Below are 21,181 nucleotides of genomic sequence, written 5' to 3' on the forward strand. Positions count from 1 at the left end.
TAGATTTCTTGCCACTGAAGAATTTAAAAGAGAGAAAACAAAAACAAAGGGAAAAAGCAAACTAGAGCAACCTGGACTCTTTAAGAAGTTCTATCACACAAGAACAACTAAATTTTCACTTACAGGAGGAAAGATGAGACATTAATGCTGGAAAAATATCTAAAGAAAGAGAGAAATTTCAAATAGCATCAACATGCTGACCCAATAAGTTAAACAGATATGATTTTTATAAAATACAATATAGACAGTAATATGGTGAAATCATACCTAAAAAAGAAAGGTGACTTAGTGGCTAACAAAAATTTAAGTGGAACCAAATGAGATTAGAAAGGACTATTTAAAATAAAAGTAGATTAAAATAATATATATTCTCCAGGTCCCTCCATGTTGTCTCAAAGGGTAAGAGATCATTCTTTCTTACAGCTGCATAGCATTCCATGGTGTAAATGTGCCAGCTCTTTTTCCACTCATCTACTGATGGGCACTTGGGCTGTTTGTAAATTGTGCTGTTATGAACATAGGGGTGCATAAGTTCTTTGTGATCAGTATTTCGGGTTCCTTAGGATGTATTCCTAGAGGTGGGATCACTGGGTCAAATGGTAGTTCAATTTTTAATTTTTTGAGGAACCTCCCCACTGTTTTCCTTAGTGGCTGCCCCAGTCTGCATTCCCACCAGCAGTGCACTAGGGTCCCCTTTTCTCCACACCCTCGCCAGAACTTGTATGTTGATTTGTTGATGGAGCCATTCTGACAGGGGTGAAGTGATACCTCACTGTGGTTTTAATTTGCATCTCTCTCATGGTTAGTGACTTTGAGCATTTTTTTGTATGTCTCTTGGGCATCTGTATGTCCTCTTCGGAGACGTGTCTATTTAGGTACTTTGCCCATTTCTTAATTGGATTGTTTGTTTTCCTTTTGTTAAGTTGTATGAGTTCTAAATAAGCCAGTCAGAGAAAGACAAGTGTCACATGATCTCACTCACAGGTTGAATCTAATGACAAAATAAATTGATGAACAAAATAGATCCAGAGACATAGAACCATGGAACAGACTGATGAATCTTAGAGGGAAGGTGGGGGTGGATGGGAAGAGATTAACCAAAGGACTTATATCCATATATGCATAACCCATGGACACAGGCAACAGGTGGTGAAGGCCTGGGGAGGGGGCAGTGGGGGGTAGGAGGGGCCTAAGGGGGAAAAAAGGGGGCATCTGTAATACTTTCAATAATAAAGATAAATTTTAAAAAGTTCTGAGCATCTTAATTAAAATTAAAATAAGAACATAAAAAATATATATATTCAATATAAACAATAAAATCAGAATTATCAGTTGACCACCCTCAATAACATCAAAAAAGTAGTAAACAATTTATATTTGAGAAATATAGCAGAAAGTTGTAGAAAAGGGAAAATATAAATACAAGCATTTAAAATAATAAATCAGACTATTATAAAAGACCAATAAAGGCAAAGCTATAACTTATAAGACTGGTCTGTATAAATATCAGAGCCCAATAACTTCTATAATTAAATGTTTGCAGTTTAAAAAATTTCATACCCTTTTTTTTAGTGTTTCTGCTCTTCCTTAATTCATATTTCAAACTTAGTAAGTTTAACTATATTAGCCTAATACATTACCTATGACATTACAATAGATGTAAACATTAAATAGAAGTGATTTTCTTTTTTATAAAAACATTTTTTTTATTTTTCAGGACATGTACAGTACCCAACACTTTTATTTTAAATGTGCAAAATTACATTGACTACAATTCACATTAAGAGAATAGTGCTACAATTACTGAGGCCATTTATGTAATAGAGATCTGAGATAGATATCCTTCTGGAATGTGGAATTCAGAGATCAAAAAAGAAGACACAGATATACAAAAATAATAATACAACCGGGAATATGAGAAAAAAATAGAAGCTGATAACACTCAATATTTCCCTGTGTAAATGTGCTAAAAAGTTATGTCCAAATATAAACTGCCAAAAATAAATAAAAATAAGAACAGTTGAATAAAACAAAATATCTAGTGGAAACTAACTCTCAAAGATGCTTGGCTTATTTATTTATAACCATGAAGAATTCCGATTTCTATGAAAGAGATGATTTTCACGCCATATTGACCCTGAAGAAACTTACGTTGGTTACTCATTAACTGAAAAACACAATCAGAATTTTGATGCAAAAGCTTCGAAAATTACAACACAAGTAGTTACAGCCAAACTCATATTTGAAAATAAAAGCAATATTTTATACATTGACTCAAAATTCTACTTCTGGGAATTTTTCCTGAAGAAATAATCAGAGGTAATAAATACATATTTGCATCCGTATTTACCTCATGATATTACACGTGACATATCTACAGAAAGGAGGCATCTCCTGTAAGGAGATGATCGAGTTCTAGCCTATCACCACCCCACCCACAGTACCAAGAATCCAAGGACCCTGTAAACAAGAAACAAATTCCTGTCTACACTGTCCATCCTTCTTTAGGTGCCTTGGTCATCAAAAGGGACCAGAGTTATGGATTTGATTCTCATTGCATATTTAAGAATTTACTTTATATAACTAATCTAGTTATTTTTTTTCCTACAGAGAGTGTGGGTCTTACGCTATGCTATGGAAATAAGAAGAAACGTGCTCCTCCCAGGCAACTGCGAGTGGTTCTACATGACTAGAGCTCAGAGGAAATGACGGGTGTAGCAAGAGATGACAAGAAAGAGCTGAGAAAGGAACTCGTCAGATGTGCCAAAATCCACCAAGTATCCAAAACCTAGGAGCAAAATTCAGGGGACTGGAAGTGAGGGATGGAAATTAAAAAAAATAAACAACTAAACAAGCATAAAAAAATGAGAGAGGCCTATATGCGTCAATGATTATGTGTTATTATACCGAAGACCATCATGAACTTAAATCAGTCTAAGGTTCCAAGGGGATGCGAGAGAGGACAGACAGAAGTCAGCTTGTCAGGGTCACGTTTGGATCAGAAACCAAAGTGCAGCTAAGCCTCCTCTGCTTACCCGTGAAACTGCTGTCCCCTTCAATTATCGGCCAGCCCCCAGGATATCTGGGGGTCTCCCAAATCCACAGTGTTCCTCAGGCTTCTGCTTCTTGCACCGTGATCATTCAGTTAGTTCACATTGTTTGGGCTCTGAGCTGCAGCACTAAGCTGGCACACTGGCTCTCCGGAGACGGCCACCACCCTGCCTGGGACATGACCCACATTTTACTGCTCCCGACTTCACGTTCGCTCTACTCCAGCCACGCCTTTCCCGTTCCTGACAATTCCACCGTCAGCCCAAGCCGCCTCTCAGCCTTCCGTTGCCCGTAGCTCTACTGACTTCACTGGCAACATCTGTCACTCAGACTTTTCCTACAAGGTAACTAGAGAACTGCTCTACCACCTTGGGACCCGGGCATCTGGAAGATTCCCATGGCAGAGGGCTACACATTTAGGTCCTTTGGGTTCACACATAGTTCTTTACAATCGGGAGCTCAGCAGGTGTACTCATTCCCACCCTTCAGATGAATTATCCTTTTTGGAGAGATTTAGGACTCACAGGCCCTTTCTCTTTATTTTCCTTCCCTTTCCTCCCTCCCTCCCTCCCTCCCTCCCTCCCTCCCTCCCTCCCTCCCTCCCTCCCTCCCTCCCTCCTTCCCTCCTTCCTTCCTTCCTTCCTTCCTTCCTTCCTTCCTTCCTTCCTTCCTTCCTTCCTTCCTTCCTTCCTTCCTTCCTTCCTTCCTTCCTTCCTTCCTTCCTTCCTTCCTTCCTTCCCTTTCTCCCTCTAGCCTTTCCAGCTTCCCACCATCTCTCGCCTTCCTTCATACATTTTCTAGTTCAACCTATATTCCATTATACGCATGAATGTGCCTAGTGGTGTTTACAGTTAAGTGCCTTTAACAGAGATCTATGATGTCCAATTAAAATCCGTAAGTGCATATTCATACTTCAGCAATTTTCAACCTTTTTCATTTCATGGCACACATATACTAATTACTAAAATTCTGCAGCATACTAAACAAACATATATTTTGCCAATCTGACTAAAACAAAAATAGGTATAATTTTGATCCCTTCACACCAGACAGCTAATTGTTATACTGGCTGTTGTGTTTTTTTTTGTTGTTTTTTTTTTTAATTCGATCATGGAAAAGAGGTCAGTGCCCTGGACGAAACAGTTAGGTATTTCACTTTCTAAAATTCTTGTGGCACTCTAGTGTGCCTACTGCAGAACACTGTTTGAAAATCACTGGCATACTTAATTCCAGTTTTAACTTCATATCAGACAACTACATGCCTCTGCTCCAGCATACTCAGTCCATACAACATGTGCATTGTCTGGATTTCATTTGGATTTGATCCTGAAGTGTGATGAAAGCAACTGAAAAATTGAAATGTGTAGTAGCATGCTTATATCTACTTATAACTAGTCTGACCTTAAAACGGAGGCTGGATTTTTATGACTAGTTTGGAGACTAATCAAATAGTTTGGGACTATTACAGCAATACAGGAGAAACGAGATGTATTCTACAGCAGTGTGAAGATGAAAGTAAACAGAAGATACATTCAGGAGGCAGAATGAACAACACTTAATAAAAACCTTGTTGACATTTATTAACAGAAAGAAAACTACAAAGTGTCAAATAGTATTTGCAATATGCTTCATATTCTTAATATGTTCTCATATTTAACAATTTTTTACATTGTTTCTTTTCCTCTGGTTTAAATTGCTATTGGTTGCACTTCTCCTTTCATAACTAACAAAGGCTACCAGCCTAGCAAGTTTTGCTCAGTGGTTTTTTAAAGCATCTGCCTGCAGACTGAAGGGTCTCCGTTTGATTCCAGCCAAGGGCATGCACCTCGGCTGCAGGCCTGCGGGGGGCAACCAAGCGCTCTCTCTCTCAAACATCACATTGATGTTTCTCTCTCTCTCCTCCCCCTTCCACTCTCTCTGAAAAGCAATGGACAAATATCCTCAAGTGAGGATTTAAAAAAAAGGCTACCACTATTTTTATTCCCTTAATTGTAACCTTCTCTTTCCCTGATATATAATCAATCACATTCTTTAAAACATTTTTGCAAACAAAATTTTAATTATTTCACCAGTATGGATACATAATTTTCCCTATGGACATCCGTATTTCTTTCTCATAATGTCTACTGTTTATTTCCTCCCCACTATAAGGTATTGCTTAAATAATTTATTTCTTTTAGTTATAGATCCTAAATGCAATTTCCTCCACTGGATATCCCATTTGTTATGCCATTTTTTTCACACTTATTATATACGTGTGTATATATATATCCATATTTTATATCATTATCAATTTAGGTTTACCTTTGTGGGTACATGTGCATGCACATACACATTTTTCCTATTCTAGTCGGTTTTATATTTAGTAAGAATGTTAATTTTCTTTATATAGATGACGTGAATGATAGGTTTTCTGAATCTTTGAATACACATAAATATTTCTCTCACTAACCAATATGTGGTAGTCAGGTATAATATTTGGGGAAGGCAATATTTTCTCTCAGTAGTTCTTAGATGTTTTCCACTGTGTCTGAGGCTATAAATGCTATTTCACTGTATTGAAGCTACCTGTATTACAAATAAACAATGTGGTGCCACTCTGATTGTTTTTCTTTTGTAAGTAAATTGTCTTTTCTGCCTTGAGGCTTGATAGATATTTCTCTATCCATCAATCTAGCTTGGATGGAGAGCCTTTTCAATATGCAGACTCAGTTCTTTCTCCAACTCAGAGAAATATTCTGCACCTTGATTAATTATTGTTTTTCCTCCATATGTTCTTGTTACTCCTAGAGCTGCTATCATTCACATGTTACATTTCCTTGATCTATATTCCAAGATTCTCAACTTTCTTCATCGTGATTCATTAACTAATTCATCCATTAAGTCCCCAGCAAATAATTCTTAGCTCCCACTGTATAGTTATTTTTCTAGGCACTATGCATATTTCAGTGAACAAATTCCTTTTCCTCATGAGGTTCATCTTGTATTGGGAGAGGTCACGGTAAAGTGGATAAGTGGTTGCTATTTTTTTAAAGTTTGCCAGGGACAGCTTCATGGGCAAATTTCTATTTCATAAGACCAGAAGAGTTTAGGGTTAGAGTCATGTATGCACATAAAGATAAAAGCAGATCCTCATTTCTTTATTTTTTTCTTTACTTTAAAATACTTCTTTCATGGAAATATTATAGATTTCCATAATTTGGGACAGCATTTTGTTTTAAGTTTTCAACTAAATTATTTAATTGAAAAGTATATTTTCTAGCTGCAGTCCTGGTGTGTAGGTATATGTCTGTGCTCTCTTGAATCTCTTCACTTATTTTGACTATAGTTATCTAATTTAAGTTGTCCTCTCTCTCTTCCAGAAACTCCAATACCCTCAAGTTGCATTTGTTTAATTTTAACTAATTTTATTTATTTAATTCTCTGGCCTCTCTTGCATGAGATAGTTTTCTTTGCTAACTCATGGGTCACAGGTCTTGTTGCTACAGTATCCTAAGTGGGGCATCCTTCAGCTAATAGAGGTCAACTGGACCAAGAAAGCTGACAGGCTCTCCGTCCCATCCTGAGGGCCAACGACCTGGCCTCTCTCCTCTAAGCTATCACTGAGAATATCCCCACTCTCTGCAGCTGAGAGGCTTTCGTCCGTCCATTCAGAATTTAGTTGATTCTTTCTGGCAAAGGGGACATGAATACGAAGTGGGCTGATTTTGACTTACCCTCAAATATTCAAAGTATTTATACTGATTAAGTATTCAAAGATTTTCTTGGTTGGTATTCCTTATGCTAATTTACAAATATTTACCTAGCTCACAGAGCACAAAAAACCTGCATAAATGGTTTTTAAGATAGTCAGAGAGCTAAAACCTGACTCATTTTGGTTGCTCAAGGTGTCCAGCAATGTGAAATACAGAGATGGGGGAAAAGCCTTTTAGATCACCATGCTCCTTTGATATTCAAATTATAGTTACATTTTGAAAAAAAAAAAAAAAAAAAAAGGCTATTTTTTTTATAATAAGCATGGAAGTATTAGGAAATAAGGAATATTTTTGTGATACTGAAAGGTGCTAAATAATGAAGATGTTTTAAGGTGTCATTTTCAGTAGTAAAAAGGAGATTATATATAGAAAAGCAGCGTATACCTAAAAAGATGCATATAGGGAAGAAAACAAAGATAATGGAAATAATACATGTTAGTGGAAAAGGTTGGAAAAAACACACGTGCTCTCCGTTTCCCCCCCTGAAATTATTTCCTGTAACTGTCTTAAATTCGTCTCTATTATGAGGTTGGATTATTCCATGAGGCCAATATTTATTAAACATTTGACTTGACTCTCTTTCTTGGCAAGAGTACCAAAAACTTTGTTCAGTGACTTATGGAATACATGCTACTGATCTTAATAATAAGTGTCAGGCTCTGTTGGGGACACTGCATTGAAGAAACCAGGGTAATGGCAGCAATACCAGAGCTAAATCCCATCATCGGCATTTTAGTAAATACAGCAATTCATGTAATATAGAAATGGTGTATTATTTTTATTTTTAAAGTATAGAGAAGTCACCAAATAAAATGAAAATCAGTGAAAATATATAGTATATTTTAAATATAATTTAAAAATGTTTTTCAAGCTCGGCCGGGTGTGGCTCAGCGGTTGAGCGTCGACCTAGGATCCAGGGGATCAGGGTTCGATTCCCGGTCAGGGCACATGCCCGGGTTGTGGGCTCAATCAATGACTCTCTCATCATTGATGTTTCTATCTCTCTCTCTCCCTCTCCTTTCCTCTCTCTGAAGTCAATAAAGATATATTTAAAAAAATATATATATATATTTTTCAAAATATCAAGGAAACCATAAATTTAATAAAGTTCAAAATTAAATGTGCAGTGTAATTATAACATAAATGAATGCTGGAAAATTATTAAAGTAATGTATTAGAATAATGAAGGAAACATCCATAAAATAAAAGGAAGTGGGGACTGAAAATTGATTCTATCTGATTTTTTAAAAGAGGCAGCTTCAAAGACAGAATGGCACCAGTGTCCCTTTGGGATAGGGAGTGTATTCTTGCTTAAAGTTTCCCAGTTGCTGAAATAGCTTTTTCAAACTCTGTATTATTCTAGGAAATGAAAAGGAGATAGTTACAAAGTAACTCCAAACAGTTTTCTCTGGTGCTATTGTCTTGAAATACTCCCATCACTTGTCTGAAGACTTGGAGGGGGTTTTTCATACTTTTTTTTTTTTTTTTCAGGGCTCGAACCATTTTGAGTGAGTAATAAGTTTTATCTTAATGAACATTGTGGCTTGCTTGTGTCTTCTTTTGGTTTGATCGTGTATCAATAGGGATTCTGCTACAGAGTTCCCTGTATCAATTTCAGTACTGTCATGTACCTATTCCACTTCTTGAAAAAACAACAACTTTGCGATAAATAGGAACTTACCCTCACAATAGAAGCTTTGTGATGCCACTATATCCTTACTTACAGCGACTTGTATGGGCACACACAGATGTCTAGGCTTAAAGACTACTCATTTCATCAATTTATCTTTGTGGCATAAACTGGGCAACTGAGTGACTGGATCTCAAGATATAAGTGATTCATATTTTTTAGTTCTTTAAACCTTATAATAAAATTAATAGACCCAAAGATCTGTATTTTGGTAGTAACATTAGCACCATATACTTCAATTCTAGAATACAGAAAGCCAAAATTGTAAATATTAAAATAGAAAATTCTTTATCTTACTGTACATTAGACTGTGGGGTGGGGGGAAATTGTAAACACATAAAAATATAATAGCAGATAGTGGTAAGTGCTATAACATAAATAAATAAAATAAAGTCAGGTTAAAATGAAGAGAGTAATTGAGAAGAGATATTTTAGAAATGCTTGTCAAGATTGACAGGAGAGACTCCTTTTTTTTTTTTTAATATGTCTTTATTGATTTCAGAGAAAGGGAGGGAGAGGGAGAAAAAGATAGAAATATCAATGATGAGAGAGAGTGATTGATCGGCTGCCTCCTGCACGCCCCCTAACAGGAATCGAACCCACAACTCAGGCATGTGACCTGACCAGAAATCGAACCTCGATCTCCTGGATCCGAGGCCGATGCTCAACCCCTGAGCCAGGCTGGATGGGAAGGAGGCTTCTTTAAAAGATGTTTATCTGAACAAAAGCCTGAATGAAATGAACATCAAATTATTGTAGTTTCTGGCAATAAACTACAGAAACTACAGAATAAACAAGGGGCACATTGTAGGAAATGATAGTGAAAAGATAGGCAGGAGCAAAAGATGGCTAGGCTTACAAGCATTTTGAATACTTCAAATGTTTTTTATTAAAAATTTTTAATGTTGACGTTATTGCTTGTGTCCCCTCCTTTGCCCACCCCCTCCCACCCGTCTCCCCCTCCCTTGGCCTCGCCAAACTAAATGTTATAGGAACAAACCCACTGAATGGCAGTAGAGGGGAGTAACATGATTTTAATACATATATTCTTTTGTGTGGAAAAGAGATGATAAGAAACAAACCATCTCAAAATTTTTTATCTGTAACTTTCACTATATAAGAAGATGACAAATCTGTCTTCTTGCTTCTCTGGACAAAACTACAGAGTTATATATACATATAATTTGTTTATATATGTGCGTATGTATATGTGTGTAATATATATATATGTTTTTTCTCTTTAACCTATACAGTATATCCTTATAAAAATCCTGTATACTGGGTTATTCTATCAATTCAATTTTAAAAGCATATCCATAATCCAGCCACTTCTAACCATGTCTCCCCTCCCATTTTGCTCCATGTCTATCTCCCATCTGGGTTACCACATTAACTCCTAACAGGTCTCTCTATACCTATTGTGCAGCTGTAGAGTTGCTTTTCTACACAACAGCCAAAGCATCGTTTTAAAATACGGGATACTATTACTAATTTACCAAAAACCCTGCCATACTTCCTGTTTTACTTAACGTGAAAATCGAAGACGTTCCAGTGGTTCGTGTGCTCGACCCCCTGTCCCCCCCCCCACTCCTCCCCTTGCTTTCTGCAGGCCAGGTGCGCTGGTCTCGTTAGCGTGGCCTGAGCAGGACGGGGTTTGCATTAGGCGCTCCCTCTGCCGCAGACAGTCCTTATCTAGGGGACTTCAGGGCGCACCATCTCACTGAAATCGCCACCCCAACATTAACTTTCTCAGCGAGGCTTTCGTTCCTATTCCACCTATGCCTGGGTGAGCCGTCAAAGCAAGGAGATCCAGGGGAGGGCTGCTGAACTGTTCCCGATGGCAATTTCTGGTGGCTCGACAAGAGTGTTAAGGTAAATGATAAAAGTGTCAGAAGCTCTCCCATGATACGCATTTATGGGAGGGCTTGAAGGACGGCCGATGGACAAGAAGTAGGGTGAGAGAGAGAGAAACAAAAAAAAAAATCAAAGATAAGTCTAAAGAACACTGACAGAAAAGCACATTTATTCAGGGATTGAATATCAACCCCTAATTTGGAATATGTTAGGTTTGAGATGCCACATCAGGTAGGCATGGAAATAGAGGCAGGCTTCCTTGGTGGGATGCAAATTACACAGGTTTGGTGTTTTCGGGTTAATAGAACATAGAAAGAGATATGGAGCTTTAGCGTGAACATACAGGCATGCTTTGTAAAAACAAAAATAAGAACCTGCCAAGGGTGAGGGACAATAGGGGGCAAGTGCAGTCTAATAATTAGGGGTGCTGTTGGTTATAGAGAAAACATTACATAATTTTGGTGAGAGAGTATGTGGGTGAGTGAGCTTGAAATATATGAAGTGTTGATGAGAGAGTGGAAATGTCTAAATCAACACGTCGGAAGGTGCTCAGCTACAGATCATGATAGATTATCAGATGTCACCATGATCAATGAACCAGGAACAGGAGGAAGAAAAATAATTGTTAAAACAATTGTCAAAGAATTTAAGCAACCAAGGTGGGTGGATCTGCAAGCTAGGCATAGAAGTCATCAGAAAGATGACCAACAGTGGTAGAGAAACGGACGGCAAGCCGGTTGCTAAAACCTCTTTAGCAAGGAAGGGCAGGAACTGAGAGAAGGGGAGATCCTTGGAAAAGGAGCACTGCGGGGGAGCAACGGAGTCAGAGAGCGAGCGACGTCGCTGATGTCATTTGCTAACAACGGGTAGGCTCTACAAGAGGACCCAGAAGAACGCTCTGGACATGGTAAGAAGGGCAAGGCCTACACACTCTCTCACTAGTTGTCCCCAGGTTGTGGAAAGAAAGGAAGGTAAGCAAAAAAAGACTGGTACTGGAGAACTGGCTGCTGAAAAAATGAAATCCTGAAGGCACACTGGATGAGTCCTGGATATTAAGAAGTGTTTGACACTGTACAGAGAATTATGGGGCTAAAATTCAGTTGATCAGTTACGTCCTTGAGCACATAGAGATTACATGGTGTTAATTTGACCTTTTATGTACACAGGTCTGTACTAACTTCTGTCACAATGTTTTATTATTTATTACTTGCAAAGGAATTAATAGGGTCAGGACTAATGGGAGAAGTTATACTAATGTGAGCATATGTTCTCAAAATGAGGCACTTAGGGGACCAGATCTGAGGATGACTTCTGTCACCTATAACAGTCCCAGAAAAATATAAAATTATATTAATAGTAGCAGAAGATACTCTTGATGAGGAAATCCCGACAGTGTCCTAGATATCTTCAATAGTCTATAGTTAACAACCAGAATATGAAATTATAAAAACTATATTTAAACTTTAACAACACGTTTTGTTTGTTAAATTTTAGAATGATTTATTCAAAAAGAAAAGTTAGCCTTACAAATATGGCTATGGATTTCAAGGAAAGAAAAATGGAGCTGCTCAGCTTTTGAGCTAATTAACTCAGAGAAACTGGTGTCCTGTTAGTTGAAAATTACTGAGTGACCAAGTGGACATATTTCATTAATTAACAAATTCCTCACTCAAATGTGTGATTGTTATTTTTAAAAGCAGTTTTCAAAATAATGTGAAAATTTAACTTTATTATATGTTGGAAGGAAATATGTTGGCCTATGCAAATTCTGTGGTACAATGTTTTATTTCAAAGTCACAGTGAATGCTTCATTAGGTTTACTTGTGACACAAACTGAAAACCTTAACTCTACCCACAGCTGATATGGGGAGGCATCACACGGACTAAGGAAATGTTGAAACCGACTTGAGAAAAATATAGTATGTTAATGCATTGAATTGACACTTAAGCAGGGCAAACTATAATGCAATTCAGTGACTAAGAAACAGGAGAGGAAAATAACAAGCTGAGAGAATAAGACAGAACATCATTTTCCTATGAAATATCTTAGAATTTGAGTGGAGAAAATAAAATATTTAGAAGCAAAAACCTACGTATCACAGAATTTCTGTTTTTAGACATGATATTTCTATATTTCCAATATCTAGTTTTTGGTTATCCAGTTTTCTCCTTGATGATGAAATTTAAAAGAGAAGCCTTCTAGACAACCAGAATATTGCTATTAATAAGGGCCAATAAAAGCATCATACTTAATTAATAATAAAATAAATATTATATATGAATGCATATTCACTCATATTTATACAATTCTATACATATTTTTTTAAAGTTGACCACTTTTCAAAGTAGATTCATTAAATACAAGCACTATAAGACTCAGAACTAGAAATTATAAAATTAAAAGTCAGTATTTTAAAAAAAGGATAATAACTGGATTTATTGGTAAATTAATATAAGACTGAATGTATATATAAATTTGACTAGATGGGTTAAAACTTTCAATATCTTGAGAGAATGATAAAGTTTCATTCTCTTCTGAAAATATAACATTTTTAAACCTTGTATTTAGGTCCCTTTAAAACTGATGAAAATACTATCCATTGTACATCTGTGATGTGTATACATGTTCTAAGTTTCTTTTCAGTGCGTTTTAAGTCTTTCCTGTACGGCAGATTTTAATTTTCTGCTTTTGTGAATATTCTAAAATGTAAGCCTATTTATTGCCTTTCAGTAATGCCCAACAGAACTTCCTCTAAGCAGCCACATAAAAGTCAAGCAAGAGTAAAAAGTACAAATTATATTTCTTAATGGCATGAGGAAATGTCTATAAAGCTATTTATGATGAACTAAAATTGTAGGCCCAGATAACTAGGTCACTTCTGTCATTTAAAAATGGGTAATTTTTAACACATTCTTATTTAAATCAAGCACTGTTTCCTAAAAAGTTTGCCTCAAGACCCTACCTGAAAAATTTTAGCTGAGGTCTGTGCATTGAAGGAAGAGATGGTTACCCTATATTTTCAAAATATAATGTTAACACTGCATATGTATAATACAAATCATACTGTGGGTACTTACATTTATCTCTTTTTCTAGACCTTCAAATATTATTCAGTTACCCTAAAAAATCACCAGTCTAAAACAAAATATGTTTTCCAACTCTATGCACAAATTATGTATGAGAATTTTTAAAATATTTATTCAAAATCAATACCACAATTAAACAACCAAAAAAAAACCCCCACATTAAACACTTTCTACCATAACTTTAAATAGAATACTATATCATTCAATAAAATTTAAGCTTAGAACAGTTCTTAAAAATTCATACATTTTTATTTAATAAAATAAGAAATTAATCCATTATACCTGCAATGATCATCTTTCTCATAGTTCATATATGTGCCATTATTCTTGCAGGAAATGAGTCATGTGGTGTTTGAAGTCTCTTCCAAAGCTTGCCTATAAATAGTGGTGAACATATGCATATGGTAACCTAGGAAAAATTAAAGTGTATTTTTTTATTAAAGTTTTTAGATATTTCAAAGATAATGAAAAGATTAAAATGTGGAAATTATTTTCATAAGCATGTAGTGGAAGTTCTCTGTACAACATGGAATATTTTATTTTCCAAAATGATAAAACAATGTCTCCCATTCAAACACCCTTGCCAACTAAGCAATTCAACACTCCTCCAATTGAGAGTTGGGGACTATATTTCTCCCACTTGAATGTCAGAAATTTCTGACTCTAGAGAAAGTGATGCTCTGGGGCTTTCAAAGCTAACTTTTTTTTTTTAAATCCTCAACTGAGGACACTTGTTCCACTGGTTTTCAGAGAGCGGAAAGGAGAGAAAGAGAAACATATCGATTGGCTGCCTCCCGCACATGCCCAAGGCCTGGGGTCCGCCTGCAACCGAGGTACATGCCTTTGGCCCTAATCAAACCTAGAACTTCAGTCTCAGGGGCCATGCTCTAACCATTAAACCAAACCAGCTAGGGCTCAAGTTAAATTTAAAAGGCCATACCGGTCAGTCTAATTGTCTTGGAACCCAGTCCCCAAGCCATACAGGGCAGTTAAATTTAAGGTTCTGGCTAATGGCTCTAGTTTAGGTACTAGTTGACAGCCAGCATAACTACTACACATGTGAGTAAAGACACCTTTAAGATCTAAATATGAATTCATATTATTAACTCAAATATGAATATTACCAAAATAAAAGATGATGTTTGGGAATTATTTCATTATTTTCTAATATTATTTATTTAAATGTTAAATTTAAAAGTTAGAATTTAAAAATATCAAATAATGAAAAAACAAAAAAATTAAAAGCAATAAATAAAACATTTACAAAATTACATTGTTTACAAGGGACAATTCTGGTGCAAGAGTAAAAATAAAATTAAATAGTGCTTTTAGAATTGGGGTTTCTATTTAAAATGGGAAAAATTAAACAAAAGAAGTAGATTTCTTGATTTTCCTGAGTTTGAAAATGTATAATAAGTTAATGAAAAGTATAAACATTTGTACTTTTGAAATAGTTTGGTAACTGTAAAAGAATGTTTTTAAACCACTCTCCTGTATGTGAGATTCAGACTTACATTTGAAATATCATTGCAGTCATCACCATTCTGACATGGTATTAATGAACACTTATTGACATCAGTTTCACACTTTTGATTGAGAAATCCTTCCAGGCACTCACAAATGTAAGCAGAGCTTTGCTTTGGCCAATTCTCCTTTTCCAACACGACAGAGAAACACAAAGTTCCATTGACTCTTCACAGAATGGACCTTAAAAGATCATAGACACAAAAAAGAAAATATGAACATAGATATGTAGCAAAACTTAGGATAGAAAAAATCTCTAGAGCTCATGGAATTACTTTACCATATTTTTCTTGGTATAATTTATATATCATAGGATTCATCCATTGCAAATCAATAATTCAATAACTTTTGTAAATGTGTAGAGTTATTCAACCATCGGGACTACCCAGTTTCAGGTCATTTTCATGATCCAAAGAGGAGCTCTTTTATGGTGACTCCATTCCCAACTCCATTCCCAGGCACCATTAATATTCTGCCTCTACAGATTTGCCTTTTCTGGGTCTTTTATATAAATAGAATAGTACAATATCTCGTCTTTTGTGATTGCCTTCCTTTGCTTGTCACAGAATTTTTGAGGATTTTTCATGTAGTATCATGTATCAGTGCTTTGTTGCTTTTACTGCCAAAGAGTAATGCACAATATATACAACATTTTGCTTATTCATTCATCAGTCAATGAACATTTGGGTTGTTTCCACGTTGTACCTTTTTACTGAGATATAACTGACATTTAACATTATATTAGTTTCAGTTGTACAACATAATAATGCAAATACTGAGAAATGATCATAAGTCCAGTTAACATTCATTATCACACAGAGTAACAATTTTTTTCTTGTAATGAGTACTTTAAGATTTATTTTCTTAGCAACTTTTATAATTAATGAATTCATACACAAATATTTGGTATATATATGTGTATATATATATAGATCTGTATATATACATATATAGTTATATGTGTATATCTATCTATATATATAGATATATACATAGTTATATTATATATATTATATATATAGATCTATATATACATACAGTTATATATGTGTATATATATCTATATATTGTATAGGCCTATATACCTATCCATGTGCAATGACACATTGTCTGGATAAATCGAACTTGATAGTACATTCTGAAATTGGGTGGACATCTAACTTTCTCCTTTTTTCTTTGAAGTTCCATATAAAGTTTTGTATGAGCTTGTCAATTTCTACACAAAAGACACCTGGAATATTAATAGGGATTTCAATGAATCAATAAATAAAAATTAGGAAGAATTACCATTTTAATATTACGGAATTCCAATCAATGATTATGCAATATTTCTGCATTTGTTTAGATTTTTTTTCACGTCTCTCAGTAATGTTTTGTAGTTTTCTGCTAAAGCCTTGCATTCAATGAATTAAACTGATACCTAAGCATTTTACCCATCTGATACTATTGTAAAGGAAATTGTTTTCTTTACTTTTGACATTTTGTTGTTCATAGATAGAAACACAATTACCTCTTGTATATTATCTTGCATCACGTAAACTTTATAAACTCAATTATTGCTCCAGTAGTTCTTTTTTGGATTCCTTAGGGTTTTCTACATATGAGATTATGGCATTTGTTAAAAAATATAGTTCGACTTCTTCCTTTTCAGTCAGTGTTTTCTTACATATTCTATTCTTCCTATCAAACAGTCTGGAACATCCTGTATGATGCTGACTAGAAATAGCGAAAGTGGCTCTCGCTGTCTTGTTCTCATTCTGAGGGCAAATTTGCCAGCCTGACGTCATTTGTGTGATGTTAACAGGACAATTGTCACAGATGCTGTTGATCAGCTTGAGAGAGTTTTGTTTTCTTTCTAATCTCGTTAGAGTTTTTTATAATAAATGCATGTTGGGTTTTGTCAAATGGTTTTTCTGCATCTGTTGAGAAGATGATGTGGTTTTGCCCTTCCTGCTAGTAATACAGTGAATTTTGTTAATTAATTTTCAGATGTTAAACCAATCTTGTGTTCCTAGAAAAACATCCCACTTTGTCAGAGTACAAAAATATTTTATAGGTTATTTAATTTGGTATGCTCGTATTTTGAAGTTTTTCAATGTGTATTCATAAGTGATACACACACACACACACACACACACACACACACACACACATATTAGTTTTCTTATCTTGTGTCATTGCCTGGTTTTGGTATGAGGGTAATAGTGGCCTCATAAAATGTGTTCTCTTCTATATTTTTGTACAGTTTATACAGATTTGTACTAATCCTTTAAATATTTTGTAAGTTTGTCTAGATTTTCTGTTTCTTCCCTTTTTTTAATTCTAATCCTCACCTGAGGATATTTTTCCCCATTGCTTTACAGAGAGGGTGGAGGGAAAGGCAGAGAGAAACATCGGTGTGAGAGAGACACACAGATTGGTTGCCTCCTACACATGCCCCAAGCATGGCTGGGGATGGAGCCTGCAGCCCAGGCACACGCCCTTGGCTGGACTTGAACCCAGGACGCTCCAGGCCATGGGCCAACGCTCCAACCAGTGAGTCAAACCAGCTAAGGCTTTCTATTTCTTCTTGAGACAGTTTAGTAATCTGTACCTTTCTAAGAATTCGTCTGTTTCACTTAAGGGGTATAATTTGTTGGCATATAGTGTTTATAGTTTTTTCCTTATGATCCTTTGCATTTTGAATGGTCATTAATGATGTCCTCACTTTAAATCCTGGTTGTGTTAATTTTGTGTCTTCTCTTATTTTCTCTTGGGCAGTCCAACTAAAGATATGTAAATTTTTTTTTTTCTCAAATACAAGATCTTGTTTCATCAAATTTGCTCATCAGTTTCAATGATGATTTTTGATCTAATATCACCATTTCCTTTCTTTTGGGTTCTGTTTGCTCTTTTTTGAGTTACTTTAGGTAGAAGCTCAGGATATTGATTTGAGAGCTTTCTCTTTTTTAATGTAGGAATTTAGATCTACAAACTTCCCTCTAAGCACCGATTTAGCTACGTTTCATAAAGTTTCATATGCCGTGTATTTAATTGTAATTTCTTCTTCAACTCAAGTTATTTTAAAAATTTGTTTAATTTCCAAATATTTGGCGATGTCTCAAAACTTTTCTGCTGTTAATTTCTAATTTAATTCTGTTAGGACTGGAGGGCATATATTGTACGATTTTAGTTTCCTTAGACTGACTGCGACTGTTTTACGACATGGCCATTTGTTTATATATTGTCTGTCATCAGCAGAGCTGAGTAAGTGCATGTCTGGCATTGATGCAATGTGAAGGTGAGTGTCTCCTTCAAGTTGTGTCCTGGGAGAGTCACTTGCCTCCCTCTAGTCCCCAAGCTAAGATCATGTGAACAGAATAAAGTAGTGATATTAAGGCCCAAGTCTGGGAGTTCTTCTGCAGATTTCATAACATCTGCATCAACATGTTTCATTGCATAGTTGAGAGGCATTAGTTAGAGTGTGTTCAATATGTTGTCATTAAGCACATCATAGCATCAATAAAAAGTACCTGCAGCAGTGATCTGACAACCCTCCCCATGTCTGTTAAGTCCTAAATTTCAAGAGGAAATGTACTCTGTTATTGTTAGCTAAAATAGGGATTTAGACAATGTGTACAGACATGTTAGGGAGATCTGAAGGAGGAAATATCCGACTTCCTGCTAAAAAGGACAACTTGTCCTCCAGAAATCATCTATTGTATTTGTATTCAAGTACATAAACTTGTCAAACAATTCCTATATAACCCTAGACTTGTTTCTTAGGGGGGAAAAGCTTTATATGCAACTCATTCATTATTATGTGAACAGAAGCATGAAGAAATTTAGCTACGAAAGATTAAGTTAATTAGCAATAGCATACAAGCCAAAAAAGCCCTACTTAAAAGATATGCTGTTAATTGATTTGAAGTTTGAATTGTGTGCTAAATTCTAAAATATAAAGACATAAAAGCAGCATAAAATGTTAAGTGACCACACCATTGGGATTATTATATTAAAATAATTCAATCTCTTATTTCAGGATATTAGTACATGAATAATTATTTTGATCACACAAAGAAGATTGAATGTGTTTCTCAATGCTGTGGTGCATTAACATATTATCTTATTAAATAATTAAATTTAGAGAATGTCATTCAATTATATTTAAGACAAATGTTAGTAAGAAATTGTTTGAATGATACCACTTTATATGTATGGAATGCTTGACATTTCCATAGCGCTTACATCCACACTTTTTTGATAAAATCCTTAAGATAAACCTTGAATTTATAAAAGGCCATTATTATCAGTTTTATATTTGAATTTTCTTTTAAGCAAAAAGCTAATTTTACTAGAAGTTAAGCAACTTGCAATATATCACACAGTTGGTTGATTAATGCCAGATTACTAATAAAAATATGTGCATCCCACATAATCCTATTATAGCTCCATACTCTTTTCATTACAGCATATGCCCACACAAGATTAGTTCTGTAAAAAAGGTAGAAAACTCAAATATAATTTGATTGTTAGCAATAGTACAATATTCCTGCTCTAAGATACAGCATTGTGCTGTCTAGCATTATAAGTAGAACATAAAAAACACACAAAATAAATAACATAATTATATGGCTTCTTCTGCAAACAAACAAAAATTCTCCATATGTAAAAATACACCTTTGTGGATATTTGTCATGGCAGTTTCCAATGTAATCCATGGAGTAAAATAGTGAACAGTGAAATGTGCATTTTTTAGCATTTATTTTGAAATAACACACATAAAATTGCAAAGGTAGTGTTAAGTTGTTCTAGGTACAGTTACATCTTATACAACTATAATATAATATCAAAACTAGGAAATCAACATTGGTACAATGCGTGTATAGTTCTATGTCATTTTATCTGATGTGCAGATTCAGGTAACAACCACTTCTATAAAGATACAGAATTATTTCACCATCATAAAGATTTGCTTTATGGTATCCCATTATATTTTCACTTGTTTGTTTTCCCCTTACCATTTTTATACACCAGCAACCATTACTTTCTTCTCCGTGTCTAAAGATTTGTCATCTCAATATTGTTATATTAGTGGATCCACCGCACAATATGCGGTTTTTTAAAACTTTTTTTGTTTTTTTGTTTTTCACTTATGATGCCCTTAAAAAACTTGAAGTTCTATGGACTTAGCTTTACTCTGGGAAATTAAAAGGAAACGTCTGTACAAACTTGGTGCAAAGTAGCATGGGATAGGGGCACAGAATCAAAGGGACCAAAAGTGATATACCAAATAAGGAAGAAGAAGGAATCAATGACAGGGTAGCCAGCTGTCACCTCATTAGTGACAAGCAGACTGATTTTTGGAACACTGCAGCAGAGACAGTAAAGCTCACCTCTTATTCCAAAGTCTACCTGAACTTCCTTTATGTGTTGTATATATTCTAGCTAATGGCAACTTATTAGCAATTCTGGGTGTCCAGTCAGTTCAAAGCCTTTGAGTGCTAACATCTCTCACTCTTTCACTGGCTGCCTGGAAATCACATGTTCTACTTGGTTTATATGAAATATTCCAACACACTGGATTCCTGAGTCATTACTTGGGAAAAAAATCTACAATGCAGATACACCAGACTTCCAATGACTTTTGTGTGGGTAAGGAAAACATTGAATTAAGGTATATTTGCTCACTGAATATAATCCAGTCTAGCATGACAACTCTGAAATATTTTATCAAAATTGAGGTTCTGCTATAACAAGAACTTAAAACTTGTGAAATCAGCTTATTTGAGTGGTGGGCAGTGAGAAAACTTAAAAGGCTGAAAAAAGGATGATTCACATTACAAAGTATCACTTGCTGTAACTTGAGAAGAATTTGTTTGTTTATTGTTTTCTTAATCCTGACTGGAGGATATTTTTTCCATTGATTTTTAGAGAGAGCGAAGGAAGGAAGGAGAAGAGAGAGAGAAAGGGAGAGAGAGAGAAACATCCATGTGAGAGAGACACATCGATTGGTTTCTTCCCACATGCTCCCCAAGGGGGGCCAAGGACCACACCTGCAACCCAGGCACTCGCCCTTCACCAGGAATCAAACCTGCAACCCTTCTGTGCACGGACTGACGCTCTAACCACTGAGAGAACTGGCCAGGGCACTTGAGAAGAATTTTAATCTATGCTTATTAGACAGCTATAGCAGGAAAGGTTAGAAAACACCAATGTAGTAGAAGGTTTCAGTTGCTAT

The 21,181-nt window shown here is 35.4% G+C and overlaps 1 protein-coding gene across 1 annotated transcript in view; it reads right to left on the reverse strand.

The window, feature by feature from the left end:
• EYS (EGF-like photoreceptor maintenance factor) overlaps positions 1 to 21,181 on the reverse strand; it is a 1,117,601-nt gene that overhangs the window by 1,032,248 nt on the left and 64,172 nt on the right. Inside the window, 4 exon segments of the mRNA XM_087817245.1 lie at positions 13,720 to 13,768; positions 13,771 to 13,846; positions 14,952 to 15,082; positions 15,085 to 15,144. Coding sequence (XP_087673371.1) covers positions 13,720 to 13,768; positions 13,771 to 13,846; positions 14,952 to 15,082; positions 15,085 to 15,144 — 316 coding nt within the window.

Source organism: Miniopterus natalensis, chromosome 5 (assembly GCF_054644295.1).
Source record: "Miniopterus natalensis isolate mMinNat1 chromosome 5, mMinNat1.hap1, whole genome shotgun sequence".
Taxonomy (NCBI): Eukaryota; Metazoa; Chordata; class Mammalia; order Chiroptera; family Miniopteridae; genus Miniopterus; species Miniopterus natalensis.